Consider the following 22040-nt stretch of genomic DNA (forward strand, 5'->3'; position numbering starts at 1 on the left):
TTCCAGCTTGATAGAAATTCCTCGTTGCAAAAACCAAAATTATGTACTCCAGTTATTTATTCCCAAGCCATCTCTCAGAGGATCACATCCCTCTGCTCACAAACCAGTGAGTACTCCTGAGCAGGCCACAAGTTAGTTACAGATTATGTCAGACAGTGAAGCACAAGCCTTTTTTTTTTTTTTTTTAATCTTGCTACTCTGGGATGAGATCGTACAATGAAAAGCAGAGCCTTGCTCTCAAATCCCTATGGTACTGGCCAAGAGGCGTCAGGTGCTTTCAGGCCTCTCAGGGCTGTACTACACATATTCCTCTAAGCATCTCAAGCACGTATCTGCAGTGCCCTTTAATATTTTCATGAAAGACTCTCAACATGGTCACTAGATGGGTTTCATGATCCAAATCTAGACTAGAGTTGGACTTGAGCATTAAAACTCTCTTCTGGAGCCACCTCCAGCCACTCACCTGGGTTTTGACAAATTTAATTACCTAGATGCTCGTCACTGCAGTGCTCTGCCACAAAGTGCACGTCACAGAATCACACAGAATCACAGAATCACTACGGCTGGAAATGACCTGTAAGATCATCAAGTCCAACCATCAGCCAACACCACCGTGCCCATTAAACCATGTCCCCCAATGACTCGTCCAAGTCCTTTCTGTAATTTTATTTAAGCAGATTCAGAACTATGTGTATATTAAAAGAAATATCACATAGTCGTAGGTCATGGTGCTGGACTTCCACCTGTAAATCCTGAGTAGAACTGGACAGCAGTGACTTGTCCTCCAGTCTTACCTGCTGGAGCAGAGGAGTCAGCAGCAAGATTGGCTGGAACAAATTAGGCAGGTTCAGGCACTAAAGAGATGGCACTACACAGATCAATAGACACACACTGGGAGAATGTCTCCAGTCTCCTTTATTCTCATTTATAGAAAAGTATGAATATAAATCAGCAGAATATAAAATAATATTTCCAATATTTTCCAGTCGAAAATACAAGGCTATAGCTAGCCCTCCTGGTACAGCTGGGATGACTTCCTATTTACAGCCCCAGGACAACACTGCATTTTTGGGCAACTTGGAGGTGCTCCTTGAAACCTGAAGTCCAAGGGCCCATTTATCTCTGGTACCTTCTATTCTCATAGATTTGAACGGGCTCATTTCTAAGTTTTGCCATTATCTAAGTAGACTGAGGATCAATATGAAATGGTGAGACCAGGGAGGGTGAAAACAAAAGGAAAAGATATATAAGCACAAGCAGGACGCACCCACAAAGAAGTGCCATTGCCATGAAAAGAAGGCACTTGAGTTAATTTATTTTGCATTGTTGATTCTTCATTGAGCCTTTGGAAAAATAGTAATTCAACCTGGGCTCTTATGGCCTTTTTTGTCTGATTTCTTATTTGGTTAATTCTCGTTCCTCTCAAGAAAGGGGAAATTTGCAAGAAGTCATCAGGGTCAGACAAGTCTCTCTCAGGCAGAAGGGCCAGCAGGAATGGTTGTGCAGAAAGAGATTGGCACTTCACAGCCAGCCTGATTTCTTTGGAAATCGAGGAGTCCACACGGACAGAGAGGATCAGGATGCCCCAGTGCAGACAGCAACCTCTTGAAATTAAGCGGTATAGCCTCTGGCATGGAGAAGTCATTGTTTTGGTTGCAGTTACTACTGCTGCCACACGTTTGTGCCAGACAAGTCATCACAGCGCTCGCTTGCTGGGACTGTCAGGAGAAGTTAGATGAACAAGAAGCTGTGAACAGAAGGACAGGAGCAAGTGTCCAGCTGGCGAATTCTCTTCCAGGTTCCCTTGCATTGAGAGTTCCCTACCGCCTGCCAGTGCAGCAGCTGATTCCTGAAACACAATCATAAGAGGGAGAAAGTTAATGTGCTGCACCTCTGCTGCAGGGAAGCCACTTGTACAACAAGGGCTTAAATCGCCCAGTAAATCCCATTCAGTTTGCTAATATCAAATTTCACTGCGTGGACCCAATTCTGCTTTTCTACCACTGTAAAGAAGAAGCGAACACAGTGACCCCCATAGGATTATAATACTGTGAAGTAAAGCCACAATCAGTCCTCATAGGAACACTGGACTGGAAAAACCCAGAGCAGCACATACTGTAGATGTTAAGTCCAGAAGTATTCACAGAGACATTCCCTTGAGGTGCCCATCATTGCATGCAACAACTCACAAAGCACACTGACATGCCCATAACAACTGTACTGAAACACTTGAAAGATTGCAAAGCGGGCAAAACACATCTTTCTCCATTTTTCTTTAGAACACCATGCTCCCTCGCAGCAGGCAGAGCTCTATTGTGACCTGTAGCCATCGAGATGCTGAATAAGTACCTAGCATGCAATACACAGCACATGTCTGTGTGAGCTGGTGCCGGGACATGAGCATCTCTGGATAACCACGTTAGTATAACACTTGCCTAAGCTTTTCCGCCTTGCTAAGAGCTACGCACCTACTCAGCTTCTGGATGGCAGCTGGCTGGAGGTACTAGACCCACAAGTGTTGGAATAAGGTTACTCACAGGCCTCTTAAGTAGAGGACAAAAAACCCAACCAACCAACCAACCCACCCAACCACCCACCCCTTTTCTCCCAGGCAGTGCAACAATACATTGACCAGAACTGAACAGAGAAATATCCTATTAAAACAACCAAGCAGATCCACAGGCCATTTTTCACAATCAGTGGCTGCACAAGCAATGCTGGCCTAACGGCCACAGAAACTGAAATTTTGCTATAGCACTGTGCCCCTTCCCACATTTTAGCATTTAGTGGTTTAAGGGAATTCCTCACATCAGTATGTCCCAGCCCTGACCTTTAGAGAAGCACAAATACCACAACTGGATCAACTCTTGCCCTTTGCAGACAGCTGCCCACAGAATAGCCCAATAGACCCCTCACTTCTGCTTGTTTTATAGTTCCGTGGAAACTGGAATTACTGCTCTAGCTCCACAAAGATAACCCTGCCCTTGGTTTAATGAGATGTCATGCTCCAGAGCAGGGTGTTATGTATCACACATGGTTGGAAAAGGCTCACTGTGTTTTTCTTTTGGCTCGGGGTCATTTCAAAATACCAGAATCTGTGCAGAGAGGATTAAGATCCCAGATAAAGCAGGCTGTGCACAGAGCAGTCCCATACCCTTCAAAACTCTGGGCTGCAGCTTTACCTTTAAAAGGCTTTACTCCTTAAACACATAAGCTAAACTTACTTACTCTCACCTTGCTGGTGGGGAAGGCAAATACTGCCTTTGCTATAAATCAAGTCCATCCATCCTCTGTCTCCCTCCGCCCATGAGCATGGGCATAAACTGCTGCAGTCTGGACATTTATGTGCTACAACCGCCACATCTTGCTCCAGATGATGGAGAGCAGCTGATCCTCCTAGACACAGGCTGAGTAACAATTTCACAGATGTCAAATCTGTGCTTTATTTGTAGATCTTTCAGAGGACGATCCAAAATTAACAGATCAATTTGCTGGCTCGATGCTCTGCCTTGTTTATCTCATAACCTCTAGAAGAAAGAAGGCAGTGCAAGCTAGATTATCCTAGCTATCCTCACCTGACGGCCACAGATCTGGCCATAAATCAAGGACTTTGGGAAACCTCCTGAGCTTGCATAACAGGGGTTAAAATGAACTAGCATCTTCCACAGAGTGGGAGACAGGTGGAAGGCACAGATAACTATCATCTCTCTTTAACTTGAAGCATTTATAAGCCAGACTCCACTTAGACACAAGAAGATAATTAGGAAATACTCATCAAAATATATCAGCGTTGCTGAGTTTATTTTAAACTCTGTCAGATGTTTTCCTTCCTGAGAGTCACTCTTGGAACAATATCTCGGGGAACTAAACGCTGGCACAAGCTGCCAAACTGACAGGGCGAGAAGCAAAGCGCAGGCACGGCGTGGGTGGGATGTGGCAGCTGTGCATGCTTCCCCGCACAGCCTCAGCCAGCAGCCCCGGAGACCCAGGCCAGCGCACGATGGCACAGGCCAGCCGGCATAACCACCGCTCTGAGGTTACCACAAACTGTCCGCGTCTCCTGGCAGAGTTACAGCAGCAAAATTTCAAAATGACGATGAACTGAGTATAGAGCCAGAGACTTGCGAGCAGATCTAGGCAAACTCAACACATGCTGCATCCTAGGCTCTGGCGTCAGCTTTGGCCTCCCACCATCCTCTTTCTCAGGGCAACAGTTGCTTTCCCATCTTCTTCCACCTTTCTTTACAAGCATCACATTTATGCCCTCTGCATCTGGCCAGCGAATTCCAGCCTGAGGACCTCACCATGCAACTGCTCCCTCGCAAGGCTACATGCTCAGATATGGCCACTTACTCTAACAGAAGGCAGAAGCCTTTTCACAGACATTTCCCTCATCCCACTCAATGGCTGTTCCTACCAACAGTCCAATTTCTTCTCAGAGATCACAGAGGTAATTTTTTTCCTCCATGCAACCTGGTAAAAAAAGTATATTATTTCTGGAAACAAATTAGGGGATAGCTCTGTTCATATAAAGAATACCTATAGTAAATACTTGCACTTGAGAGGTTGATATCAAGAAAATCAAGCAAGATACCCAGCCCTGGACAACAATCTCCTTGACCCACCACTATAAGATCAAATAATGATAAAGAACACCAGACCATGCCCTGGAGGTTACCTCTCTAGGGAATACGTGAGAGTTATCTAAAAGATCCGTGTGAAGTGTAAGGGAGGCTTCACACACACACACAGGATGAGGAAGCTGCAGACCAGAGACATCATTCATGTTCCACCTGCCAGCCACGCATTCATCTCTGACAAAGCTGCCCAGCATTGCTGGTTCAAGGAGGCGTGGAGTGCATCTCCATTGCCTTTTGTAGACAGGAGCTTTGTCCACTGCTTCGGCCAGCCCTGCCTGTCCTCCAAGCCTACATTACTACCCTGGTGTCGTGGTTTAACCCCAGCCGGCAATTAAGCACCACACAGCCGCTCACTCACTCACTCCCCCCCACCTGCAGTCAGACGGGAGAGAGAATCGGAGAAAAAGTAAAACTCGTGGGTTGAAATAAAAACAGTTTAACAGGATAGAAAAGGAAGACAATAATAATAATAATGGCAGAATATACAGAACAAGTGATGCACAGTGCAATTGCTCACCACCCTCTGACTGATGCCCAGCCCGTTCCCAAGCAGTGGCCGTGCTCCCCTTTTTTTTCAGTGTGACGCCTTATGTTATGGAATATCCCTTTGGCCAGTGTGGGTCAGCCATCCTGGCTGTGCCCCCTCCCAGCTTCTTGTGCACCTGGCAGGGTCACGCGAGAAGCTGAAAAATCCTTGACTTAATATAAGCATTGCTCAGCAACAACTAAAACGTCAGTGTGTTATCAACATTATTCTCATCCTAAATCCAAAACACAGTACTATACCAGCTACTGGGAAGAAAATTAACTCCATCTCAGCCGAAACCAGGACACCTGGCAATGAACCCAAGTAAACACACACAGTACCTCAGCTTGGCACACACATAGAGAGCTCATACCTGCCTAGAAAATGCCACAGACATGACTTCATTTGACATTATAGGCAGCAATGCTGGAGGCGTAAAAGCTCGCTGTGTTAAAAGTTGGCTTCTCTGCTGGCGCTCACATGCCTATAATGAAATGGACCCACCAGTTCATCCTACAGACATCCAGCAAGACTCTGGGAACAATTTCTAGTCTCTGCTCAATTGGGATGGATTTAAGCCATCTGCTGAGATGTGGGCTGAGTCCTGACTTCAGTGAACCAGTCACCGTTCACTCCAACCCTTTTATCGCTACCCCTCTCCAGCCTTCAGCTTCCCAACACCTGATGATCAGATCGTCATTCCTAAAGGACACAGTCCCATTTTCTTTGTGCTTCCACTCCACGTACAGTGCTGTTCATCAGATCAGGTGGATTAAAATGCTCTCCTCTTTTTGCAGCCCAATGAGGAAATTAATTCCTGAATATATTTTTTTATTTCACTTAATCTGATGTTCCTGTCTGGCTCCAGGGTTTTACTAAAATAACATTATTGTAAGCTTTTATAATCATTTACATGTTGAATGCAGGTAAGAGCTACTCCTGACCACACCAGTTAAGATTTTTTTCTTCTTTATCTAAAAGCTTTTGGAACCTTTGTACATAACAAGCTGAGGCAGGGAAAGAAAAGACTCTAACGTGGCTTCCGCTTACTAAAAGCCTGAGAAAACCCCTGCCTAAAAAGGCCATTATTGGCAGTCTTGCTAATAGAAAACATTGTGTGCTTGAGGCCTGACAATCCTAGTTTAGAGTTTCTAATTAAAATGAATGTGCTTACTTCAACATTTATATAAGTTTTAAAAATATCCCTGCCCAGCACTGATGGGCAATGATTTTCTCAGGCAGAGCTGCTAACCAGTTTCAGAGGATGTCTTTAATAAACTAACAACGGGGTTAAGAGTATCAGGATAAAAGCAGTGCAGAAGCTGTGCCTCCAGTGACCACAGCAGAGGCTTGGGAGCCAGAACTCCTCTGTTGCTGGCTCTGCCACAGATGTGTTTCGCAGCTTCAAGCCATTCCCTTCATCTTTGCTGGAGTCTGCCCAATTTGTACAACCTGGGTGGTCCCCATCAATCATCCCAAAGCTTCTTCAGCTTTCCAGGGAAAGGATGCTGAAAGTGCAAAGATTTAACAGTACTTCCATCCAACCTCAGGTGCCAGCACATACCCCTAGTCCCTAAGCCAGCTGCCACTCGCCAGAAATACTCATAAAGAGTCACTTGTAGAAACAAAATCCCCAGTGCTTAAAAAACAGAAACAGATTTGGTTTTATTTGACATCTGACAGGACTGTTAACCTTAGAAGCATGGCTGGAGTGTCTTTAAAACAAAAAAACTCCACAACTGTGACACTTAAAAGTGAGGTTTAGCAGACTAAGTGCAGGTACTCCCACACTTCAGTCCTGGCTCTGTCACTGGTTTAATACATGAGCTTCACCAGGTCATTTCATCTCTGCAGGAAACTCATGGTGTGCAACAAAGACCAGTTAATATATGTAGAGTGCTCCAGAGAGCTGCATGCAGCACATTATGAAACTGGGATCAAGGGAGAAGAATGAAAAATTCAACATGAAAACAAAAGCTAAGACTCTTACTTTTTGCTTCCACTGCCATCCCCGTAACAATGTAGACTTCTGGAGTCCAAAGCCGGGTGCTGACACTCCACGCAGACGGTGTGGCCCTCCCTGAGATACTGCATCCAGTGAGTGTACGAGTGGCGGCTGTGCAAGCAGCCCGGCGTGATGGCCACAAGCTGGAATTCAACGCAGTACCTGCAAACAAAATAACCGAGTAGGTTAGCTCAATAACCAGATTAGAGCCCTCCACAGGACTGGAAGAGCCAGACTAAACTGGGTGACCATAGATCACTAATAAAGAAAAAACAAAAAAACCCAAACAAAAACCACCCCCAAGGTCATAAAAACCAGAATATGTGGTGTACCTGTAGTTTGACAAGGTTAAATGGTGAATAAAACTACTCTGCTGGCGTTTTCAACTGACACATCGAAAAATATCAGATATTACTGGCATCTGTTTTTACAAATAGACACACAGATTGGTCAAACATTTGACTAAAGCCAAAAAAACCAACAGACAGGTCTTCTGATTCCAAGTCTGGTATCCATTTGCTAAACCACACTTTCTCTGTCAATCATCTACTCTGTTACTTACAATGGGTTTTGTAGAGCAACTTCCCACAGGAGCTAAGATTCAGTCTGTAAAGTTTTCCCTTGTGATGATCTCCCTCCTAGAGACAGACTGAGGCTGGCATATCTCAGTGGGAAGCCTACCAGATTGACACAGCACTTCTGCCCTGCTCCGACTTTCTGTGCTTCTGATTTTAACCCAGCCTGAGAGGAAAGCCCAAAAAACCTGGCCTTGTTTGGAGGGGAAAACCAAGGAAGTTCACTAATCGTCTATAAACACAGCAGAGAATTGGGTTCTAGTCTAGACTGGTTCTGTATCAGTCATCAGGGGATTTCCAAACACCTTCAAGTAGCACACTGAACCATGTGAGCAGTTTGCTTCCTTGTCTTATCTGAGGGAAAGACAGCAAGGGTAAATATGTGTGCAATAGAGCTGTGCTCACGTTTTTGAATTTTACAGGGAGAAGGCTCAACTAATGAGGATCCAAGGGAGGCTTAGGGTGAACAGATGCTCTTTCCTTCAATCGCTTAAGTGAGGGGGATGGATGCACCCACGCACTATGGAAATACTTACATATACAGCAGCATGTGGGGCAATAAATCAACAAGCGCATGGCTACTTCATGCTGCAAGAGCAGCTCTGGGAAACTCCACAGTGTTTACAGAAATGGCAGCTCTCAACAAGAAACAGGGACTGCGATAAGAATCCCTGGGGAATAACTAGCTTGCAAAGCTGTGTACAAGGGGTTACAAAGTGGAAGATAACCTTTCCCATCAGCACGGTGTTGCTGCCAGTGATGACCCCCACTGGGAAAGAAGAGGACTGGGACAGCTCCCCTGTGTTCGAGGCACCAGCCCGGAGGCAGAGCAGCACACACAGAGATGGCTGTGGCTCAAAAAGTAAAATGCAACAGAGCTTTCTGCATAACCCTGCCTGTACCTGTGCCATGCAACAGTGCTGCAGGGGAAAACAGGCAGTGCTACAGCCAAGAGGGGCTGAAATGGGAGAGGGATGTGCTTCCCATGCCACAAGACAGCAAACTCTGGCCCCTGAGAATTTACCCCATTTATGTAAAAAAGTTCAAACTGCTCCAGATTCCACATTGGGAAGAGCTGAAGTGAATGGTCTTTGGCTTTTTGATCACACAACCTTAAACAGCAGCGATGCCATGAACGAAGAGCTGCATTTCACTCTTGTATTGGCCTTGCATTAAGGCAGTCCCACAGCCTTCAGACGCACTGCAGATACTGCTGTCGCTGAGGGGAGAGCAGCACCCTGCTCTAGTGAAGTGCCGCCCTTCTGCTGGGAAATGCCGATCTCATCGGCAAAAAGCTAGGCCCAAAACTGCAACCAGAGAGACAGTGAAGGGGCAGTATGACTGAGTCTCTGTGCTGAGCCTCCAACTTACCCTGGTCTTTCATTGCCATCAGCTGCAGCTCTTTTTTTCCGCGCTTTTCCAAACCCTCCAGTTGTTATTAATGCTGGGACTGTGTATATCAAAGAGAAAGAGTACATAGCGTAAGTGGCAATACTGCACTAAGGCTGTTTATGTCTGAAAAACAGTAAAGATGGGCCTTTAATGTCATACGGTTTTATCTTCAGCAGGAGACAAAAACAATTCTAACTTTGTATTTTCGTATTCTCTGTGACCATCAACCATTTCACCGAAAAGAGAATCTGTATTGTTGCCAGATGTTTGCCTGAGCAGAGAAAGCCTACTTATCAGGCACACCCAAAAGACAGAGGGGGGAGGCAATATTCACTTAATACCAACTCTCAACAGGTTTGAAGAAGCCAGTTGTAGCCAACATCCAGACTGGACAGAATTTGACCCCAAAATACCAGCAAAAATGACAAGCAGTTCTTCTAAAAATCATTAAAGGTATGTTATGAAAAGGTGATTTGAACAAACTGAAAACAGGCTTTTTCTCCAGAAACTAGTTGGAGGTCTCCTCTGCCCACGCTCTGCTCCAGTACAGAGAAGTCATACCTTGCCTTTGATGGGTATCACTCCTTCATGACTTTTTGCAGACGACTCATAAAATAAAAAAAAAAATATAAAGAAAAAAAAAGTGCTCAACACCCACTTACAGAAGTTTTAAACAAGCATAAATCTACCAACTCTATCAAAATTGCCAGAGATTTACACTTGTATAAGTGAGATCACAACAGGCCTGTAATATTTCACTTTTGAAACACAGAAGATCACAGCAAACAGCAGGCACTACTTTCAAATACTGTCCCAGGAAAGATATCTCTAAGCCCCTGTGTGAAGAGCTCAGTTCTCAATTACACCAGACAGGCCCACAGCAAACATGCTGGTGTCTGAAACCAACTCTTTTCAAATGCAGTAAAGAACGACCAGCTCTGCTGACCCACACAAGAGTCCTCCCCACGATTATGCAGACACTTAAACGTTTTCAGTGGACTTACTCAGGGACTGTTTGCACTCTGTTCCTTGCTGAGTCCAGTACTCCACGCAGCCAGCCCTCTCCTCCAGAGGAGGGCATGCCTCTCCTCCATTCCTGGGCTCCTGGATGATGTGCCTCCTCCGAAGACGATACGTTGTCTTGCAAGGCTCTGCGCAGCCACTCCAGACACTCCACTGAGATACGACACAGGGGATAACTGGAGGAAGCGTAACAAACAGGGATGTAGAAGGTTACAGAAATTATGCCAGGGACATGCCTTCTCCAGAAAAGACACTTTTCGACATAGCTCAATACAACCTTCTTTATTTCACCCCTGTCCCACAGTTGTGTTGGGCAGTTCCCAGTAGCTCTTTTCCCAGGAAACTACCGGCCCAGAAGCTCCAGCCATCCAGGCTAGTCTACATGGGGCCAGTCACCTCCCTCTCCTACACCACTGCAAGCCTCCCCTGCAAACTGGGACCTGCACTGGGTGAACTGAGAAAAGTTTTAAAACTAGACAAAGTTAAACTGAGTGGTAGGGGAAGAGCAGGATAAAGAGCAGGACGAAAGGGAGGGTGTTGTCAACCCTTCACGCAGACAAGGCCTGAAATCTTACTGGCTTCTCTTGTGAGATGTCACACAGCAAATGCTGACCGGCCGTGGAGTTTGGACCATCGCATGGCAGGCTGGAGTTGAGTTCAAGAATCAAAATTAAATACAATGGCTTCTGCTTTATACGTGTTGGAAGCAATCCCAGAATATTCTGAGCATGCGACTCATGACTTTAAATTTTGGTAACCTGCACTAAGTAACACTTCAAAAATCTTCACATCATTGAGCATCACTACTTGCTCTCACATAGTATCCACGGTGCTAAACTCCCAAGCTTTGGCCTCCATGCAGCTAAAGAAATGTCTTCCTTCAGCATTCAACATTCCATCCATTCGGTCTGAAACACATTGGTACCATTCCCTGTGTCACATATCTCCTTTTGTGACCTCTTCCCCATGAGCATGCCCATAGTTGAGTTTCATAGGATTGCATCTTTGGAGAGAACTATGAAGAACAGGTATCACTCAAGCACAAGAGCATTTACCTGCTGGTCTCTCTCAAAGGCAATCTGGAACCGTAGTCCATGATACACTTGATCAGTTGTACTTAACCAACACAACCTAACCATCAAGAACAATACCTTTGGAGAAAAAGACCTGCAGGTCAGCCTAGACTCATATATTATTTTTTCCCCCACATATTCTCAGTTGGCTGCAGTCCCTCTCCTTGCATTTCTGTATCTTGTGACTGAGCTGGGCCAGTGTATGACAATACACCACACCAGCACTTCTAAGAACATAAAACTTCAGTAGTACCAGTGAATAGGTGTCTTACCAGGTTTCCTACCTTGCTGGTTCAGCGACTGGGTGCCTCACGCTCACAGGGACCAGCTAAAGGCCAGCATGCACCACCTTAGATACACTAAGAGAAGGGCTGCACTTGGAAGCTACCTTCCACCAAACTCCCTGTGAGTACTCAAGAGGCAAACTACCCAAGGACAGAAATATTTGACCCATGACACTGAGTTCAGGCACGAGGAACTCCTCGGTTCTGCGTCCAGCTCCACTACTAATCTCTCACTCAATTTAAAGATGCAGATGAGCCCATTCAAATCCATTAAGAGCCACTATGCTCAGCACCTTACAGTAAAAGACATTCGCACTCTGATTTACAAAGGCATTCAAAAGCCTTGAGTCCCACTGATTTCATTGGGTCATAAGCTGCTAAATGCTGTTGCAAATCCCAGCCTTTCTGAAGAGGTCAAGCTTGATACTTCAATTTATTCTCCCATGGAACACAGATAACCCCTAATTACTGCATTAACCTAATTTGAAACTGCCCTTGTCTTCAGAAACTGTAGGAAGATCTTTCAAATGCTATTGCTTTTCTTCTTTGTCTAAAGTCACCACAAACAGCTTTTTAAATCTATTCAAAGATTAGGAATTAAATCAATTATCTAAGTAATCGAGACATTTCATACATGCAGCAATGCACCACAAAAAAAACCCTGTGCATTGGATTGTAGGCTGCCCAACATTATAATCCTTTGGTGCATCTGATTTATTCGGAATATTCTGCTTTCTTCAGTTTTGTTTGGTGTCAGGTAGTAATGCCTTTGCCTTAATATTTTGCTGTACAAGTCAGTTTGATAAAGTAGCTCTTTAGTGGTGGGAGAAAGAAAACTACCGACAAAAGGCTACGAAGGCAATACAAGTCGAAGTAGAACTGGCTCCCTTACATCCAGCACAAACGACTCACAAGAACTAACTCACGCAGAAGCATCCCATCCTGCACCAAACCGCCTTTCCCGCCTGACCTCCGGCAGCAGGGTGCTGTTGTTCCCCCGGCGAGCCACGGGATGGCAGCGCGCTGGGAGGGCGCGGCGCGGCGCGGCGGGGACAGCGGGACCGCCGCAGGTGCCCAGAGCGGGAGGCAGTGGCGCTGCCCGCTGCCGCCCTCGCGGTGCGTGACAAGGGCCTGCAAACACATGTCTCTTGTTGCTCTTCCGTACTACGAAGTAGGGGCACGAGGCGGTCCGGTCCACCCCCGTCGTCCCAGACGGCGGCCGAGAGCAGCAGGAGTCGGGCGCAGCGGTGCTGAAGGGGCACCCGAGAGCCCGACCGTGTTCAGACACCAAAGGCGCTGGGGCATCCAGCACCAAGGCGGCCCTCCCCCGGCAGCCCCGACACCCAGGCAGCACCCTCCCTGCAGACTGGGGTGCCTGCCTGCGGGCAGAGAGGGGGCAGGTTCATGGGGTCGCGGGGGAGGCACAGGTACGCTCGCTGCTCTCTGCTGCAGTCGGGAGCTGTTGGTCTCCGGACCCGCCGGCCTGTCCTCATTCACAGACAGACCTTGTTTAAATCACCTTGGAACGAACTCATTTCCCACCCATTTTCCACCTCTCTCTTGAAAGGAAAAAGGCAATTAAATCACAGGAACGTCTGCCCATCTGCCTAGAGCAAAACTCTGCTAAGGCACAGCTATGCAGGTTAAAAAAGGCATTATGTGAGCAGAGAAGACTCCTTGAGGATGCTCTTTGTGGGAAGGGAATACGAGATCGCACCACTCACTGAAATAACTTAACTCCTTCACTCGCATCCACACTTGGGCAGGAGACATTTATGGAGGGAGCGCTGCCCGGGGACCCCAGCACTCCGCGGCACCAGCACTGCGCTCGAGGCTCTTGCCGGACCAAATGCTGGAGCTGCAGCCGCGATGGCTTTGGCAGGGAAGCACGGACTAATAGGAGCAGCAGATTTGATCCCATCCGTAGTAATTCGACCCACACGAGGGAGAGGGATTGGGGGATTCTGACTCAGTCAGGAAACGTCCCATTTCACGTTTCTGTCCTGTACAAACACGCAGCATCCTGACGCGCCCTGCCAGCTCTCTGCGCCGGGGGGACGCCAGCATCTCCGAGAACCGCAACCGCGGCGGGGAGCAAAGTGCCTGCAGCATCCCGCCTTCGGCCACCCGCATCCCCGCCTGCCCCCTCTTGCTTTGCCCACGAGCAAAGCAGAGCCCGGCGGCGCTCCCGGACGCAGCCAGGCGGCCGGAGCCCCGAGGGCCGGCAGGTGCCGGTGGGCTCGGCAGGCAGCGGGGACAGCCGGACCCGGGAGCGGCCGCGGCCGCGCCGGCCACTCACCTGGGCAGGCCTCGGCGTAGTCGTGGCAGCAGTCGAGGGTGCGGGCGCACGCCTGGTCGCAGTAGCAGGGCCCGTGGGAGCCGTCGGGCCGCCAGCCGGCGCTCAGGCAGGCCGGGTCGCGGCCCGGGCAGCACAGCCCGCGGGCGGCGCAGCCGGCGGCGGCGCGGCGGGGCAGGGCCGGCAGCAGCAGCAGCGCCGGCGGCAGCAGCAGCGCCAGGGCGGCGGCCCAGCGCGGGCACCCCGCCATGGCGGCGCGGCGCCTTCCCCGACCTCCACTCCCCGCAGCCCGGCCCGGTCGCCGGCTTAAAGGCGCCGGGAGTGGGCGCTGAGGGGGAAGGAGGCGGCCCGCCTCCCCCCGCGCCCCGGCCCCGCCGCTGAACGGGGGAAGGCGGCGGGGCGGGCCGGGCCGGGCGGCGGGGCTGGGGCGCTGCGGCGGAGCGAGCCCCGCGGCGGCCGCCTCCTCCCGGGGCCGCTCGGTGCCACCGGCGTCCCCGTCCCGGGCAGAGCGCGCTCCGCAGGGCCTTACCCGGGCGGGTGTGGCGGGGCAGCGCCTGGGCTGCCTGCGCTGGGTGCCGGGCGGCGGGGACAGCTGTGCCGGCTGCCCGAACCGCCGGCTGACAGCACCAGCCGCTCTTTACGCAAGTACCCTTTAGTTTCCTGGCGCTACCATAACGTTCCTTTGCCTTAACCTCTGTGGCATCTCGTGATGCCCATGCATCCGATAGTTCCATTTCTGAAGGCTTCTAAGGATATAACTAAGCGTATAACTTCAAAGGGTATACTAAAGGATATAATTTCTGCACTGACTGCTAGCACTTACCAGCCAAATTATCATGAAGCTCATCATCAAAAACAAATTATAAAAAAGACCATTTTTTGCCAGATTTGACTCCAGCATACCTCAGGAGCCATTAAAAACCTGAAAGTACTTCATTCCCAGTACAGCAGCTTGCAAGAAACACGATCCAGCTGGCTATACTGCCTCTCTACAGAATTACTCTGAATTTTCCGCTTACTTTCAAATGTGAGAAGCTTAAAGTGATTAGAGCTACTCCTGTGAATTATTTAGCTATTCAATAGGAAGCTAAAGGCTTTACTGTAACTTCTTATCAAACAGACTTGCTCTAAAATATTGATCACAACAGATGTTATACCTTGCTGAATACTGAACTGGGATTTATAAAACCTACCCACTGTTTTTTTGCAACTGATGATGCTATTGTACTAACAGTGGGTATGGGCAGAGTGTTCCCGCTCCAGGGAGACTGCAGCAAAGATGCTTCTAGAAAAACAGAAAATACTATTAGAGGACAGGCTAACACCTTCATCATGTGCAATGCTGCAGGCATGGGAGCAGAAGAGACCTGACACTGCACCAGCTCAGGCATAACATGATAAAATGTTCCAAAAAGATAAGAAATAAAAGGAACTTCAGCTTCTTTGTTTGTGAACAGATGTCTGTAGCAAAGGACAGATGTCTCATTTTCTTGGCAGTGGTCAGATATTGTCACCTTGGAAATCACACGTGTAAATAAATCCTGCAGTGGGCGAGAGGTAAAAAGGCCAGGAGAGGAGAGAGAAGAGCACTAGAAATAAGAGGCCATGCGGTGCAGGAAGCAGGAATTTAATGATACCAGGTGTTAATTCCTGCCTCTGCCAATGAGTCACTCACTATGTGACCTGGGTAAGTCATTTAATCAATGAATGTCTCATTCTTGATCTAGAACAGGAAGAACATTCAAAAGGAGATTGCATTACTCAGCTAATTAGTCAACACAAACCAGAGGTCTGTGTGGCTCTTGCACAATTAATTGAGGGGCAGTAACAGAGAACGCTTCCCAGGTGTTTCTGTTTCCAGCACTGATGCTGCCATGCTCCAAGTCTCCCTGCCAACAACTGTTGAGGTAGGAGGAACACCTTCACGTTATTCTGAGACACAGAGAACTGACTGAATGAAAATTAGCTTTAGAAAGCAATGCATCCACATAAAGACTGCAATTTTCACTGACCTGGTGCTGTTAGGAAAATTGGATCTGGGTCCAGACATCTCTGTAGGGTTTATATTCAATCCACCCCCACCTAAAGTTCTTGGGAGCAAACTTTGTTGCTCATCTCACATTCCCAGTCTGAAAGCAGAAGTTCTGCCTTGTTCTGGTTTGACATAGCCCTGGGGGATTTTTTAGGGTTTGGGTTTTTTTCCCTGACAGGCTCTAAAGATGGTAATGTTAAAGAAGCCAAGGAAAACATGGCCCAAGCCGTGCTGGATCACATCAGCTCAGCAACAGATTTCTTGCAAGACAATTGCCAAGTCTAAAAGTGGGACTGTTGGCCCTATGAGGAATATTGGAGCCAAGCAAGTGTGCTTTACAGAAAGGAAATGTGGCTAGTCCATCTTACAAGGAGAGATTCAGGAGTAGAACAGCTTGCAGGGCTGTCCTTGACAGCAGAGATTGTGTCTTCCAACCCACAGGGAACATCAAGAGACAGCTCACTAGGGCAGGTGGAAATGCAGCTTTATCTGCTTGTTCAAATGCAGCTGCTTTCCAGGCTGGCCACGCGGGGTTCCTGCCCTCTCGCTCATTTTCCTTTGCTTAATTAAGCTGCACTGTGCTGGAGCTGCCACTGACCCAGTTCCCAGAGGCTCTCCTGCTCCCTTCATTAACTCTGATGAGCAGGAGGATGTTGCAGACGGAATGTCCCTGCCAAGGGACAAAGGGAAGCTTACTCTCACTTTCACTCTGGATAGTTAATCAGTGTCGCTGCCTGCACCACAAGCTGATCCACCCATCTGTGGAATGGGGAATGCTGTCCAATACCAGAAAAAAAAAAAGGTGATTATGTAGTCTGGATAGGATTTACCAGGTTTACCCTGTTGCCAAGTGTTCGCCCCTTTGCCTCTATGCCCCTATCACCTGATAATTTATACATACCTTGCAAATGTGTTAGGATAGCAGTATTTTCTTTGTTCTGTGTTTGTACAGCCCCTTGCACTTTAAGTCCCTTGTGCAGGACTTGGATTCCTGTGCATTCCAGCAATAAGGAAACTAGCAAATCTATCAGTATGCAGGACCAAAAAAAAAAAAAAATAATATTGTTCTGGTTTAGAGTGTCTGATTGTACTTTCCATTGTCACAGCCAAGTCTGTAAAAGCATAGAAGGAAAGTAGCCAACCAAGTGATCTGATTTCTTGGAGCTGATTTCTACAGATATGTGAAGGCCACAGGAGAGCAGGCTGCCGGCTCATTCAAACCCTTCTCCAAGGCTATCACACGGGATGCTCTGCTTGTTCATTATATTTCAGCAAGAAGTACCACCAGTTCACATGAGCTTTCAGAACATGACGCAAATCAACAGCAATGGCAAAAATGCTCGTCCAAAAGAAGGCAAAGATCAGTATTTCCACCTACACTTTTGCTACTGTGAACAGGTACTAACTTGAAAATCAATTTCTGCAGCAGAATCTGTTCTGTGGTCTGCTGCCTTTCCTATCTCATGCCCAGAGCATGCAAGGGGACACTTTTCCAGGCTTTTCTGGTGAGAGTTTTAGCACACCTGGTCCTAAACAGACTATATTCTGCTGGGCATAGAGGAGCACAGGAGGAATTCCAGTTGCACATAGCAACTTTGTTCTCAGCTTTTAAGTATCAGCAGGGAAGCAGAGAAACCCTCAGAAACTTTATAATGTTTTTAAAGAAAAGCTGGGGCAAATGATCAAGCTTCCTCCAACTATCTAATCCGATAGAAGCAGAAAAACTCCAAAACCAGGAAACCCAGCAAGAGGCTGAGACTGTTTGGGATAGTTGATAACCAGGGACTTTGCTCTAACCACAGATGGCACTTGTACGAATCAAAACCGGATGCCAGCTCTCATCAGCCCTCCACCCTTTGGAAGCTGAGCTCCCAACTTGTAATTATGTAAAAACCTTCCAACTCTTTTCTTCCTATCCCATCATCCCATTTCTGGGGATATCCCCTTTCATGAAATGATGCTTCAGCATGCTCTGAAACAGGCTGTTTCATTTTCAACAGTATTTATATTCAGACACAAGCCCTATGTTTCTTCTTGCTTCTCTCAGGCTGCTGCTCTGGCTGAGCAGCAGCATTTGCTCTTACGCCCTGCTTGCCTGAACTGGAGACAAAGTGCAGCAGAGGGGAGGACCACCAATATGAATCCAAAGAGATACTGAACTGCCCCACGCTATTCTTAACTAACTCTCCCTTTCAAACTGTCCATTATGCTTGTGCCTGACTGATCAGGCAGAATAGGGGCAAGCTGGCCTCACGCCAAGGCCAAAGCAACTGCTGTGGTTTTGTGTTCACGGCACTTATCTGATTCTGTAGTTTGTTGATTATTTTCCCATCCCAGAGCCTTCCCTCTGTGTGGCAGATAGAGAAAAAAAAAGCCTCCAGTTCAGGAAAAGCAGGGAACACGTGCAAGAAACACCTGGCTGTCTCCCAGGATTACCCTGCCTGGCTAGTCCATTGAATACATTTACCTGAGGTTTTACTGTTTGTTTCATTCAATTGTTTAACTCCCTTCTCCATGCCCTGGCAGTAGGAAATCTCTGAAGCGTCTCAGCACTTCATCCCATCCTAGGCCCTGAGGATGCTGCTGTCCTAGTCCTGCCAGCCCCAGCTCTCAACAAACGAGCTCAGTGCACACAGCTCTTTCTTCAGACAGATCAAAGACGTCCTTTGCACAAGCTAGTGCAAAGTGTCCTCTTACTCCTTCTCAGAGCTGAACTACCCATACCAGAGCAGAAACTGGGATTTGAACTCACACAGTTGCTGATAAAAATCCGAGGGTTTATCCATCCACTAGAAAAGCTGCACTGGGTCAAAATAAAGACCTATATCCCCCAGTATCTATCTTCAACAGTGGCTAATAGCAGATGCCTAGGAGGCAATACAAGACAGCTTGAACGTATAGTGGTATTTCCCCAAAATGCTCTCTCACTTTCTGGTAATTTCCCCTCCAGGATTTCCTAGTAGGTGGTGCCTATGCCTCAGTCCATGTCTTAAAACAAGTTCTCTCCCATCTCATTTTGAGCCCATGTAAACTTTCAGCACCCACAGTCTCTCATAGCAGTATGCCACGCTAGACAGGGCACGAGGTTGTTTTGAACCTACCATCAGCGAATTTAATCTGAATCCCTAGTTCTTGTATTGGAAGAGGCAGGGAACAATCAATTCTCACTTACTTTCTCAAGGCACTTGGGATTTTGTAGATCTCCATTGAATTCTCCCTTAACCACCTCTCCCACAGGCTGAAGAGCCACCCTGCCAGGAGGGGCTGCCTGGCCAGCGGTTTGCGTCGGGGAGAGGTTCCACCATCCCAGACTCTGCCTCAGCAGCTCCTCCCTTGTGATCTCTCTGCCACAGCAGCGTTTCCAACATCCAGTTCCTCACCTGCTCACCTCACAGGTCCTGCTTCTCTCGAGTCCTTCTTTAGGTTAGCTAACTTTTGACAACAAAAGAAATGGCTGCTGTGAATGTGGTCTTGCTTTCCCACGCACCCCACTCAGTATGAATTCACGCACTTAAGGCCAAGATGAAAACAAATTCACTCAGGCAGATAACAAGCTCTTAGTGCCGAGGGAAAGAGAAGTCTCATGTGTGACAATATCCCAATGCAAGAATTAAGGTTTTTTTTCTCTCTTTTGACAAACTCAAAATAATAATAGTAAGAACTAGAGGAGCTGGCTGATTTACTTTCACACCTGTTCCTGCTTTTTTAAAATGCCTGCCTGCCTGCTTACCCCAGGCACCCTGTGCAGAAAGCCATAATGAAAAAAGTGTTGGGGGGCCAGGAGAGGGAGGAGGACTAAGCATTGAGTCTTAAAAAAGGCTTATTTGAGAAAAGATCCAGGTGGAATTTTCTTTTATCAAGACCAGTAAGCAAAGAATAGATCTGCAGGGATCCTAATGCCACTTTACTTGGAGGAGTTTCAAACTTGAACCACGATTCTCTCCTTCATGGCATCCTTTGAGATCTTAGAATAGAAGTGAAAAGACCTTTAAACAGCATTCCCCTTCTGTACACATGTGCTAGTTTTTAGCACACAGAGACAAGGGAGAAGAGTTGATACCAAGCAAGATTCAGAGATTTTCCTGAAGAAAAATCAGATTATGAGCCCATGCATTTGAGATTCTTCTGTCTTTTGCCAAAGTAGAGAAGAGCATTGAACCAAATAGTTCTAAACTCCATCTGCAAAGTGCACCCAGAAACAGCCCTATACTCTGACAGAGGGATGGATGGGATCTCAGTAGGACTGAAGGGAGTTTTGGCCAGCACACCTGAACTGGGCTACTGACCCAGGGACCAAATAGCATCTCATCCAGAAAAAAAATCCCTTCTTGTTAGACCTGGACTTCTCTGCATGTGCTCAGGGGGCCAGCGACTGCTGCACACCTCTCCACACGTGCCTTTGCCACCCTTGTAAAACTCACTCTCAGCTGGCTGCAGAGAACCACATCAGCTTCCCAGATGGAGTGCCTAGAGGGCACTAGCAGACGGCAGCAGTCTTCTCCAGAGCCCTATTGTATGACCAGCTAGGTCCGAAGCATCTGCTGGTTTTCAGCGTCCCCAAGACACAGACTCTTGAGATACTGCCGAGAGAATTCACACCACGGCAGAGCAGTTATGGCTGAGCAAACACCTTCTTGGATTTAAACCCCAAAAGCCTTCACCCTTGATAAAGGCTTCATCTCAACACGTCAAAGCTAGTCTCTCCAGCAGACTCCAACACATGGAAAATGTGATCTGCTTATTCTGCCTTCTCCTCTCTCATATATAACACTGCATTATAAGACCATGGGGGGAAGTCAGGCTAGAAGAGAAGTAGGGAAGTCCCACTCCTCTCATTCAGATGTGGCCACAGGCACAGAGAACACGGGTGTTAGCCTTCTCTCTTCTGCCAAAAGCCACTACACAACCCCATCACATACTGCCTCTCCCGAGAGAGCAGGGCTATGACTCACCTCAGGGCATAAAGGAAACAAACTCTTTGTCATTAAAAAGCTATTATCTTTAATGAAAGCTGGAGAAGGTTCAAAGTGGCCAGAAGCCTTATTTAGAAAATAGGAAAGATAAATACTTTAATAAAAAGCTTTTAGTTGTTTTCTCTCTGGGTCTTTTGCTTTCCCAAAGAAAAGCAAAGGAAACCAGCCAACTTTTCTGAACTGGTACTTTGAGTGTTTGGACCAGTTTTCTTCTCCTAAGAGAAAATAAGTGAACAATTTGTGAGAGCCTGAGCCATGAGAGGGGACTCTATGAACAAGGTAAGACATATTCCTTCACCTAAGCAGAAGAAAAGCCTTGAACAGGTTTGCATTCAAGTCAAACCTGGAATTTTCCCCTAGTCGGCCAAGGCCCAGGGTGACTCCTGACTCCACAAAGCATTACTGGGAGTCTTTTAAATCCAGAATAACCTCATGACAAGGCACGCTCACTAGCAGAAGGAACACAATGCCTAAAATCCTCTATCAATTCCACAAGCTACATGACCCTCTACCATATTAAATCAAAAGCAGTGCCTCACTTTTCAGATTCCTCCCAAACTAGCTTCATTCCCATGCTTTCACCAGCTGTCTCCTCCTTCAGTCCTCATACCTTTGCATCATCCTCCAGCAATGCTTCTGCAGCCCACGCCATGCTGTGAGATGTCTCCAGGAGTGGCAGGCAGCAGCAGCCTTCCTTCCCTTCACTGACTCGGACTGCGGCTCAGTGCCTCCCACTTCTATAGCTCACGGGATTTTGCTGGTGGTGTTTAAGGATGGAAGAGATCAACAGGGGCATGTATAATACAGTCAGGGACCTCTCCCAGCAGGTCTTTCCTCACTCCAAAGAAACTGTGGCTCAACTAGAAGATGAAACTTTTTGTCTTCTTTAGCACAGACCATTTTATTCCCTTCCTATGAGGAATCTCCAAGTGTGCATGAGATGCTACAGAAGAAACAGCAGTACAGTTCACACCCCACAAGATCAGTCCTCCCAGTCACCACCAGATAGTCCTGTCTCACTTAAGTTGATTACTTTGGCTAATGTGTTCTCAATGTAACAGCCTGGGACTCCAGGCCACCATTTCTCCTTCTTTTTAGTCACAAGGCAACAGTTGCAACTTGGCATAGGCCAGAATCCAGGTCCCTTTATTTTTTTCACAAGTGGCTATTCATAAGACTTAGATGAAATAGCTAAAACATCTTCATTTTCTGTAACTGATA

The 22040-nt window shown here is 47.3% G+C and overlaps 1 protein-coding gene across 1 annotated transcript; it reads right to left on the reverse strand.

Moving 5' to 3' along the window:
* Positions 1-1042: 1042 nt before the first annotated feature.
* Positions 1043-21471, reverse strand: LOC104255959 (somatomedin-B and thrombospondin type-1 domain-containing protein-like). Its single transcript, XM_059827418.1, has 7 exons — positions 21430-21471; positions 14456-14560; positions 13818-14004; positions 10143-10337; positions 9118-9196; positions 7157-7333; positions 1043-1849 (listed from the first exon to the last, which is right to left on the reverse strand). The coding sequence occupies exons 1-7, from the start codon at positions 21469-21471 to the stop codon at positions 1732-1734; spliced, it is 903 nt and encodes a 300-aa protein (XP_059683401.1). The 3' UTR covers positions 1043-1731.
* Between the last annotated feature and the right edge of the window lie 569 nt (positions 21472-22040).

Source organism: Gavia stellata, chromosome 20 (genome assembly GCF_030936135.1).
Source record: "Gavia stellata isolate bGavSte3 chromosome 20, bGavSte3.hap2, whole genome shotgun sequence".
NCBI lineage: Eukaryota > Metazoa > Chordata > Aves > Gaviiformes > Gaviidae > Gavia > Gavia stellata.

Excerpts from the sequence above, each read along its gene's own strand:
- LOC104255959 (XM_059827418.1), bottom strand. The coding sequence starts at position 21,471 with ATGGCGTGGGCTGCAGAAGCATTGCTGGAGGATGATGCAAAG. Across the intron at positions 9,197-10,142 it reads AGAGTGCAAACAGTCCCTGA|TCCCAGCATTAATAACAACT; the intron begins GTAAGTCCACTG and ends TGATATACACAG. Across the intron at positions 1,850-7,156 it reads GATGGCAGTGGAAGCAAAAA|GAATCAGCTGCTGCACTGGC; the intron begins GTAAGAGTCTTA and ends ATTGTGTTTCAG.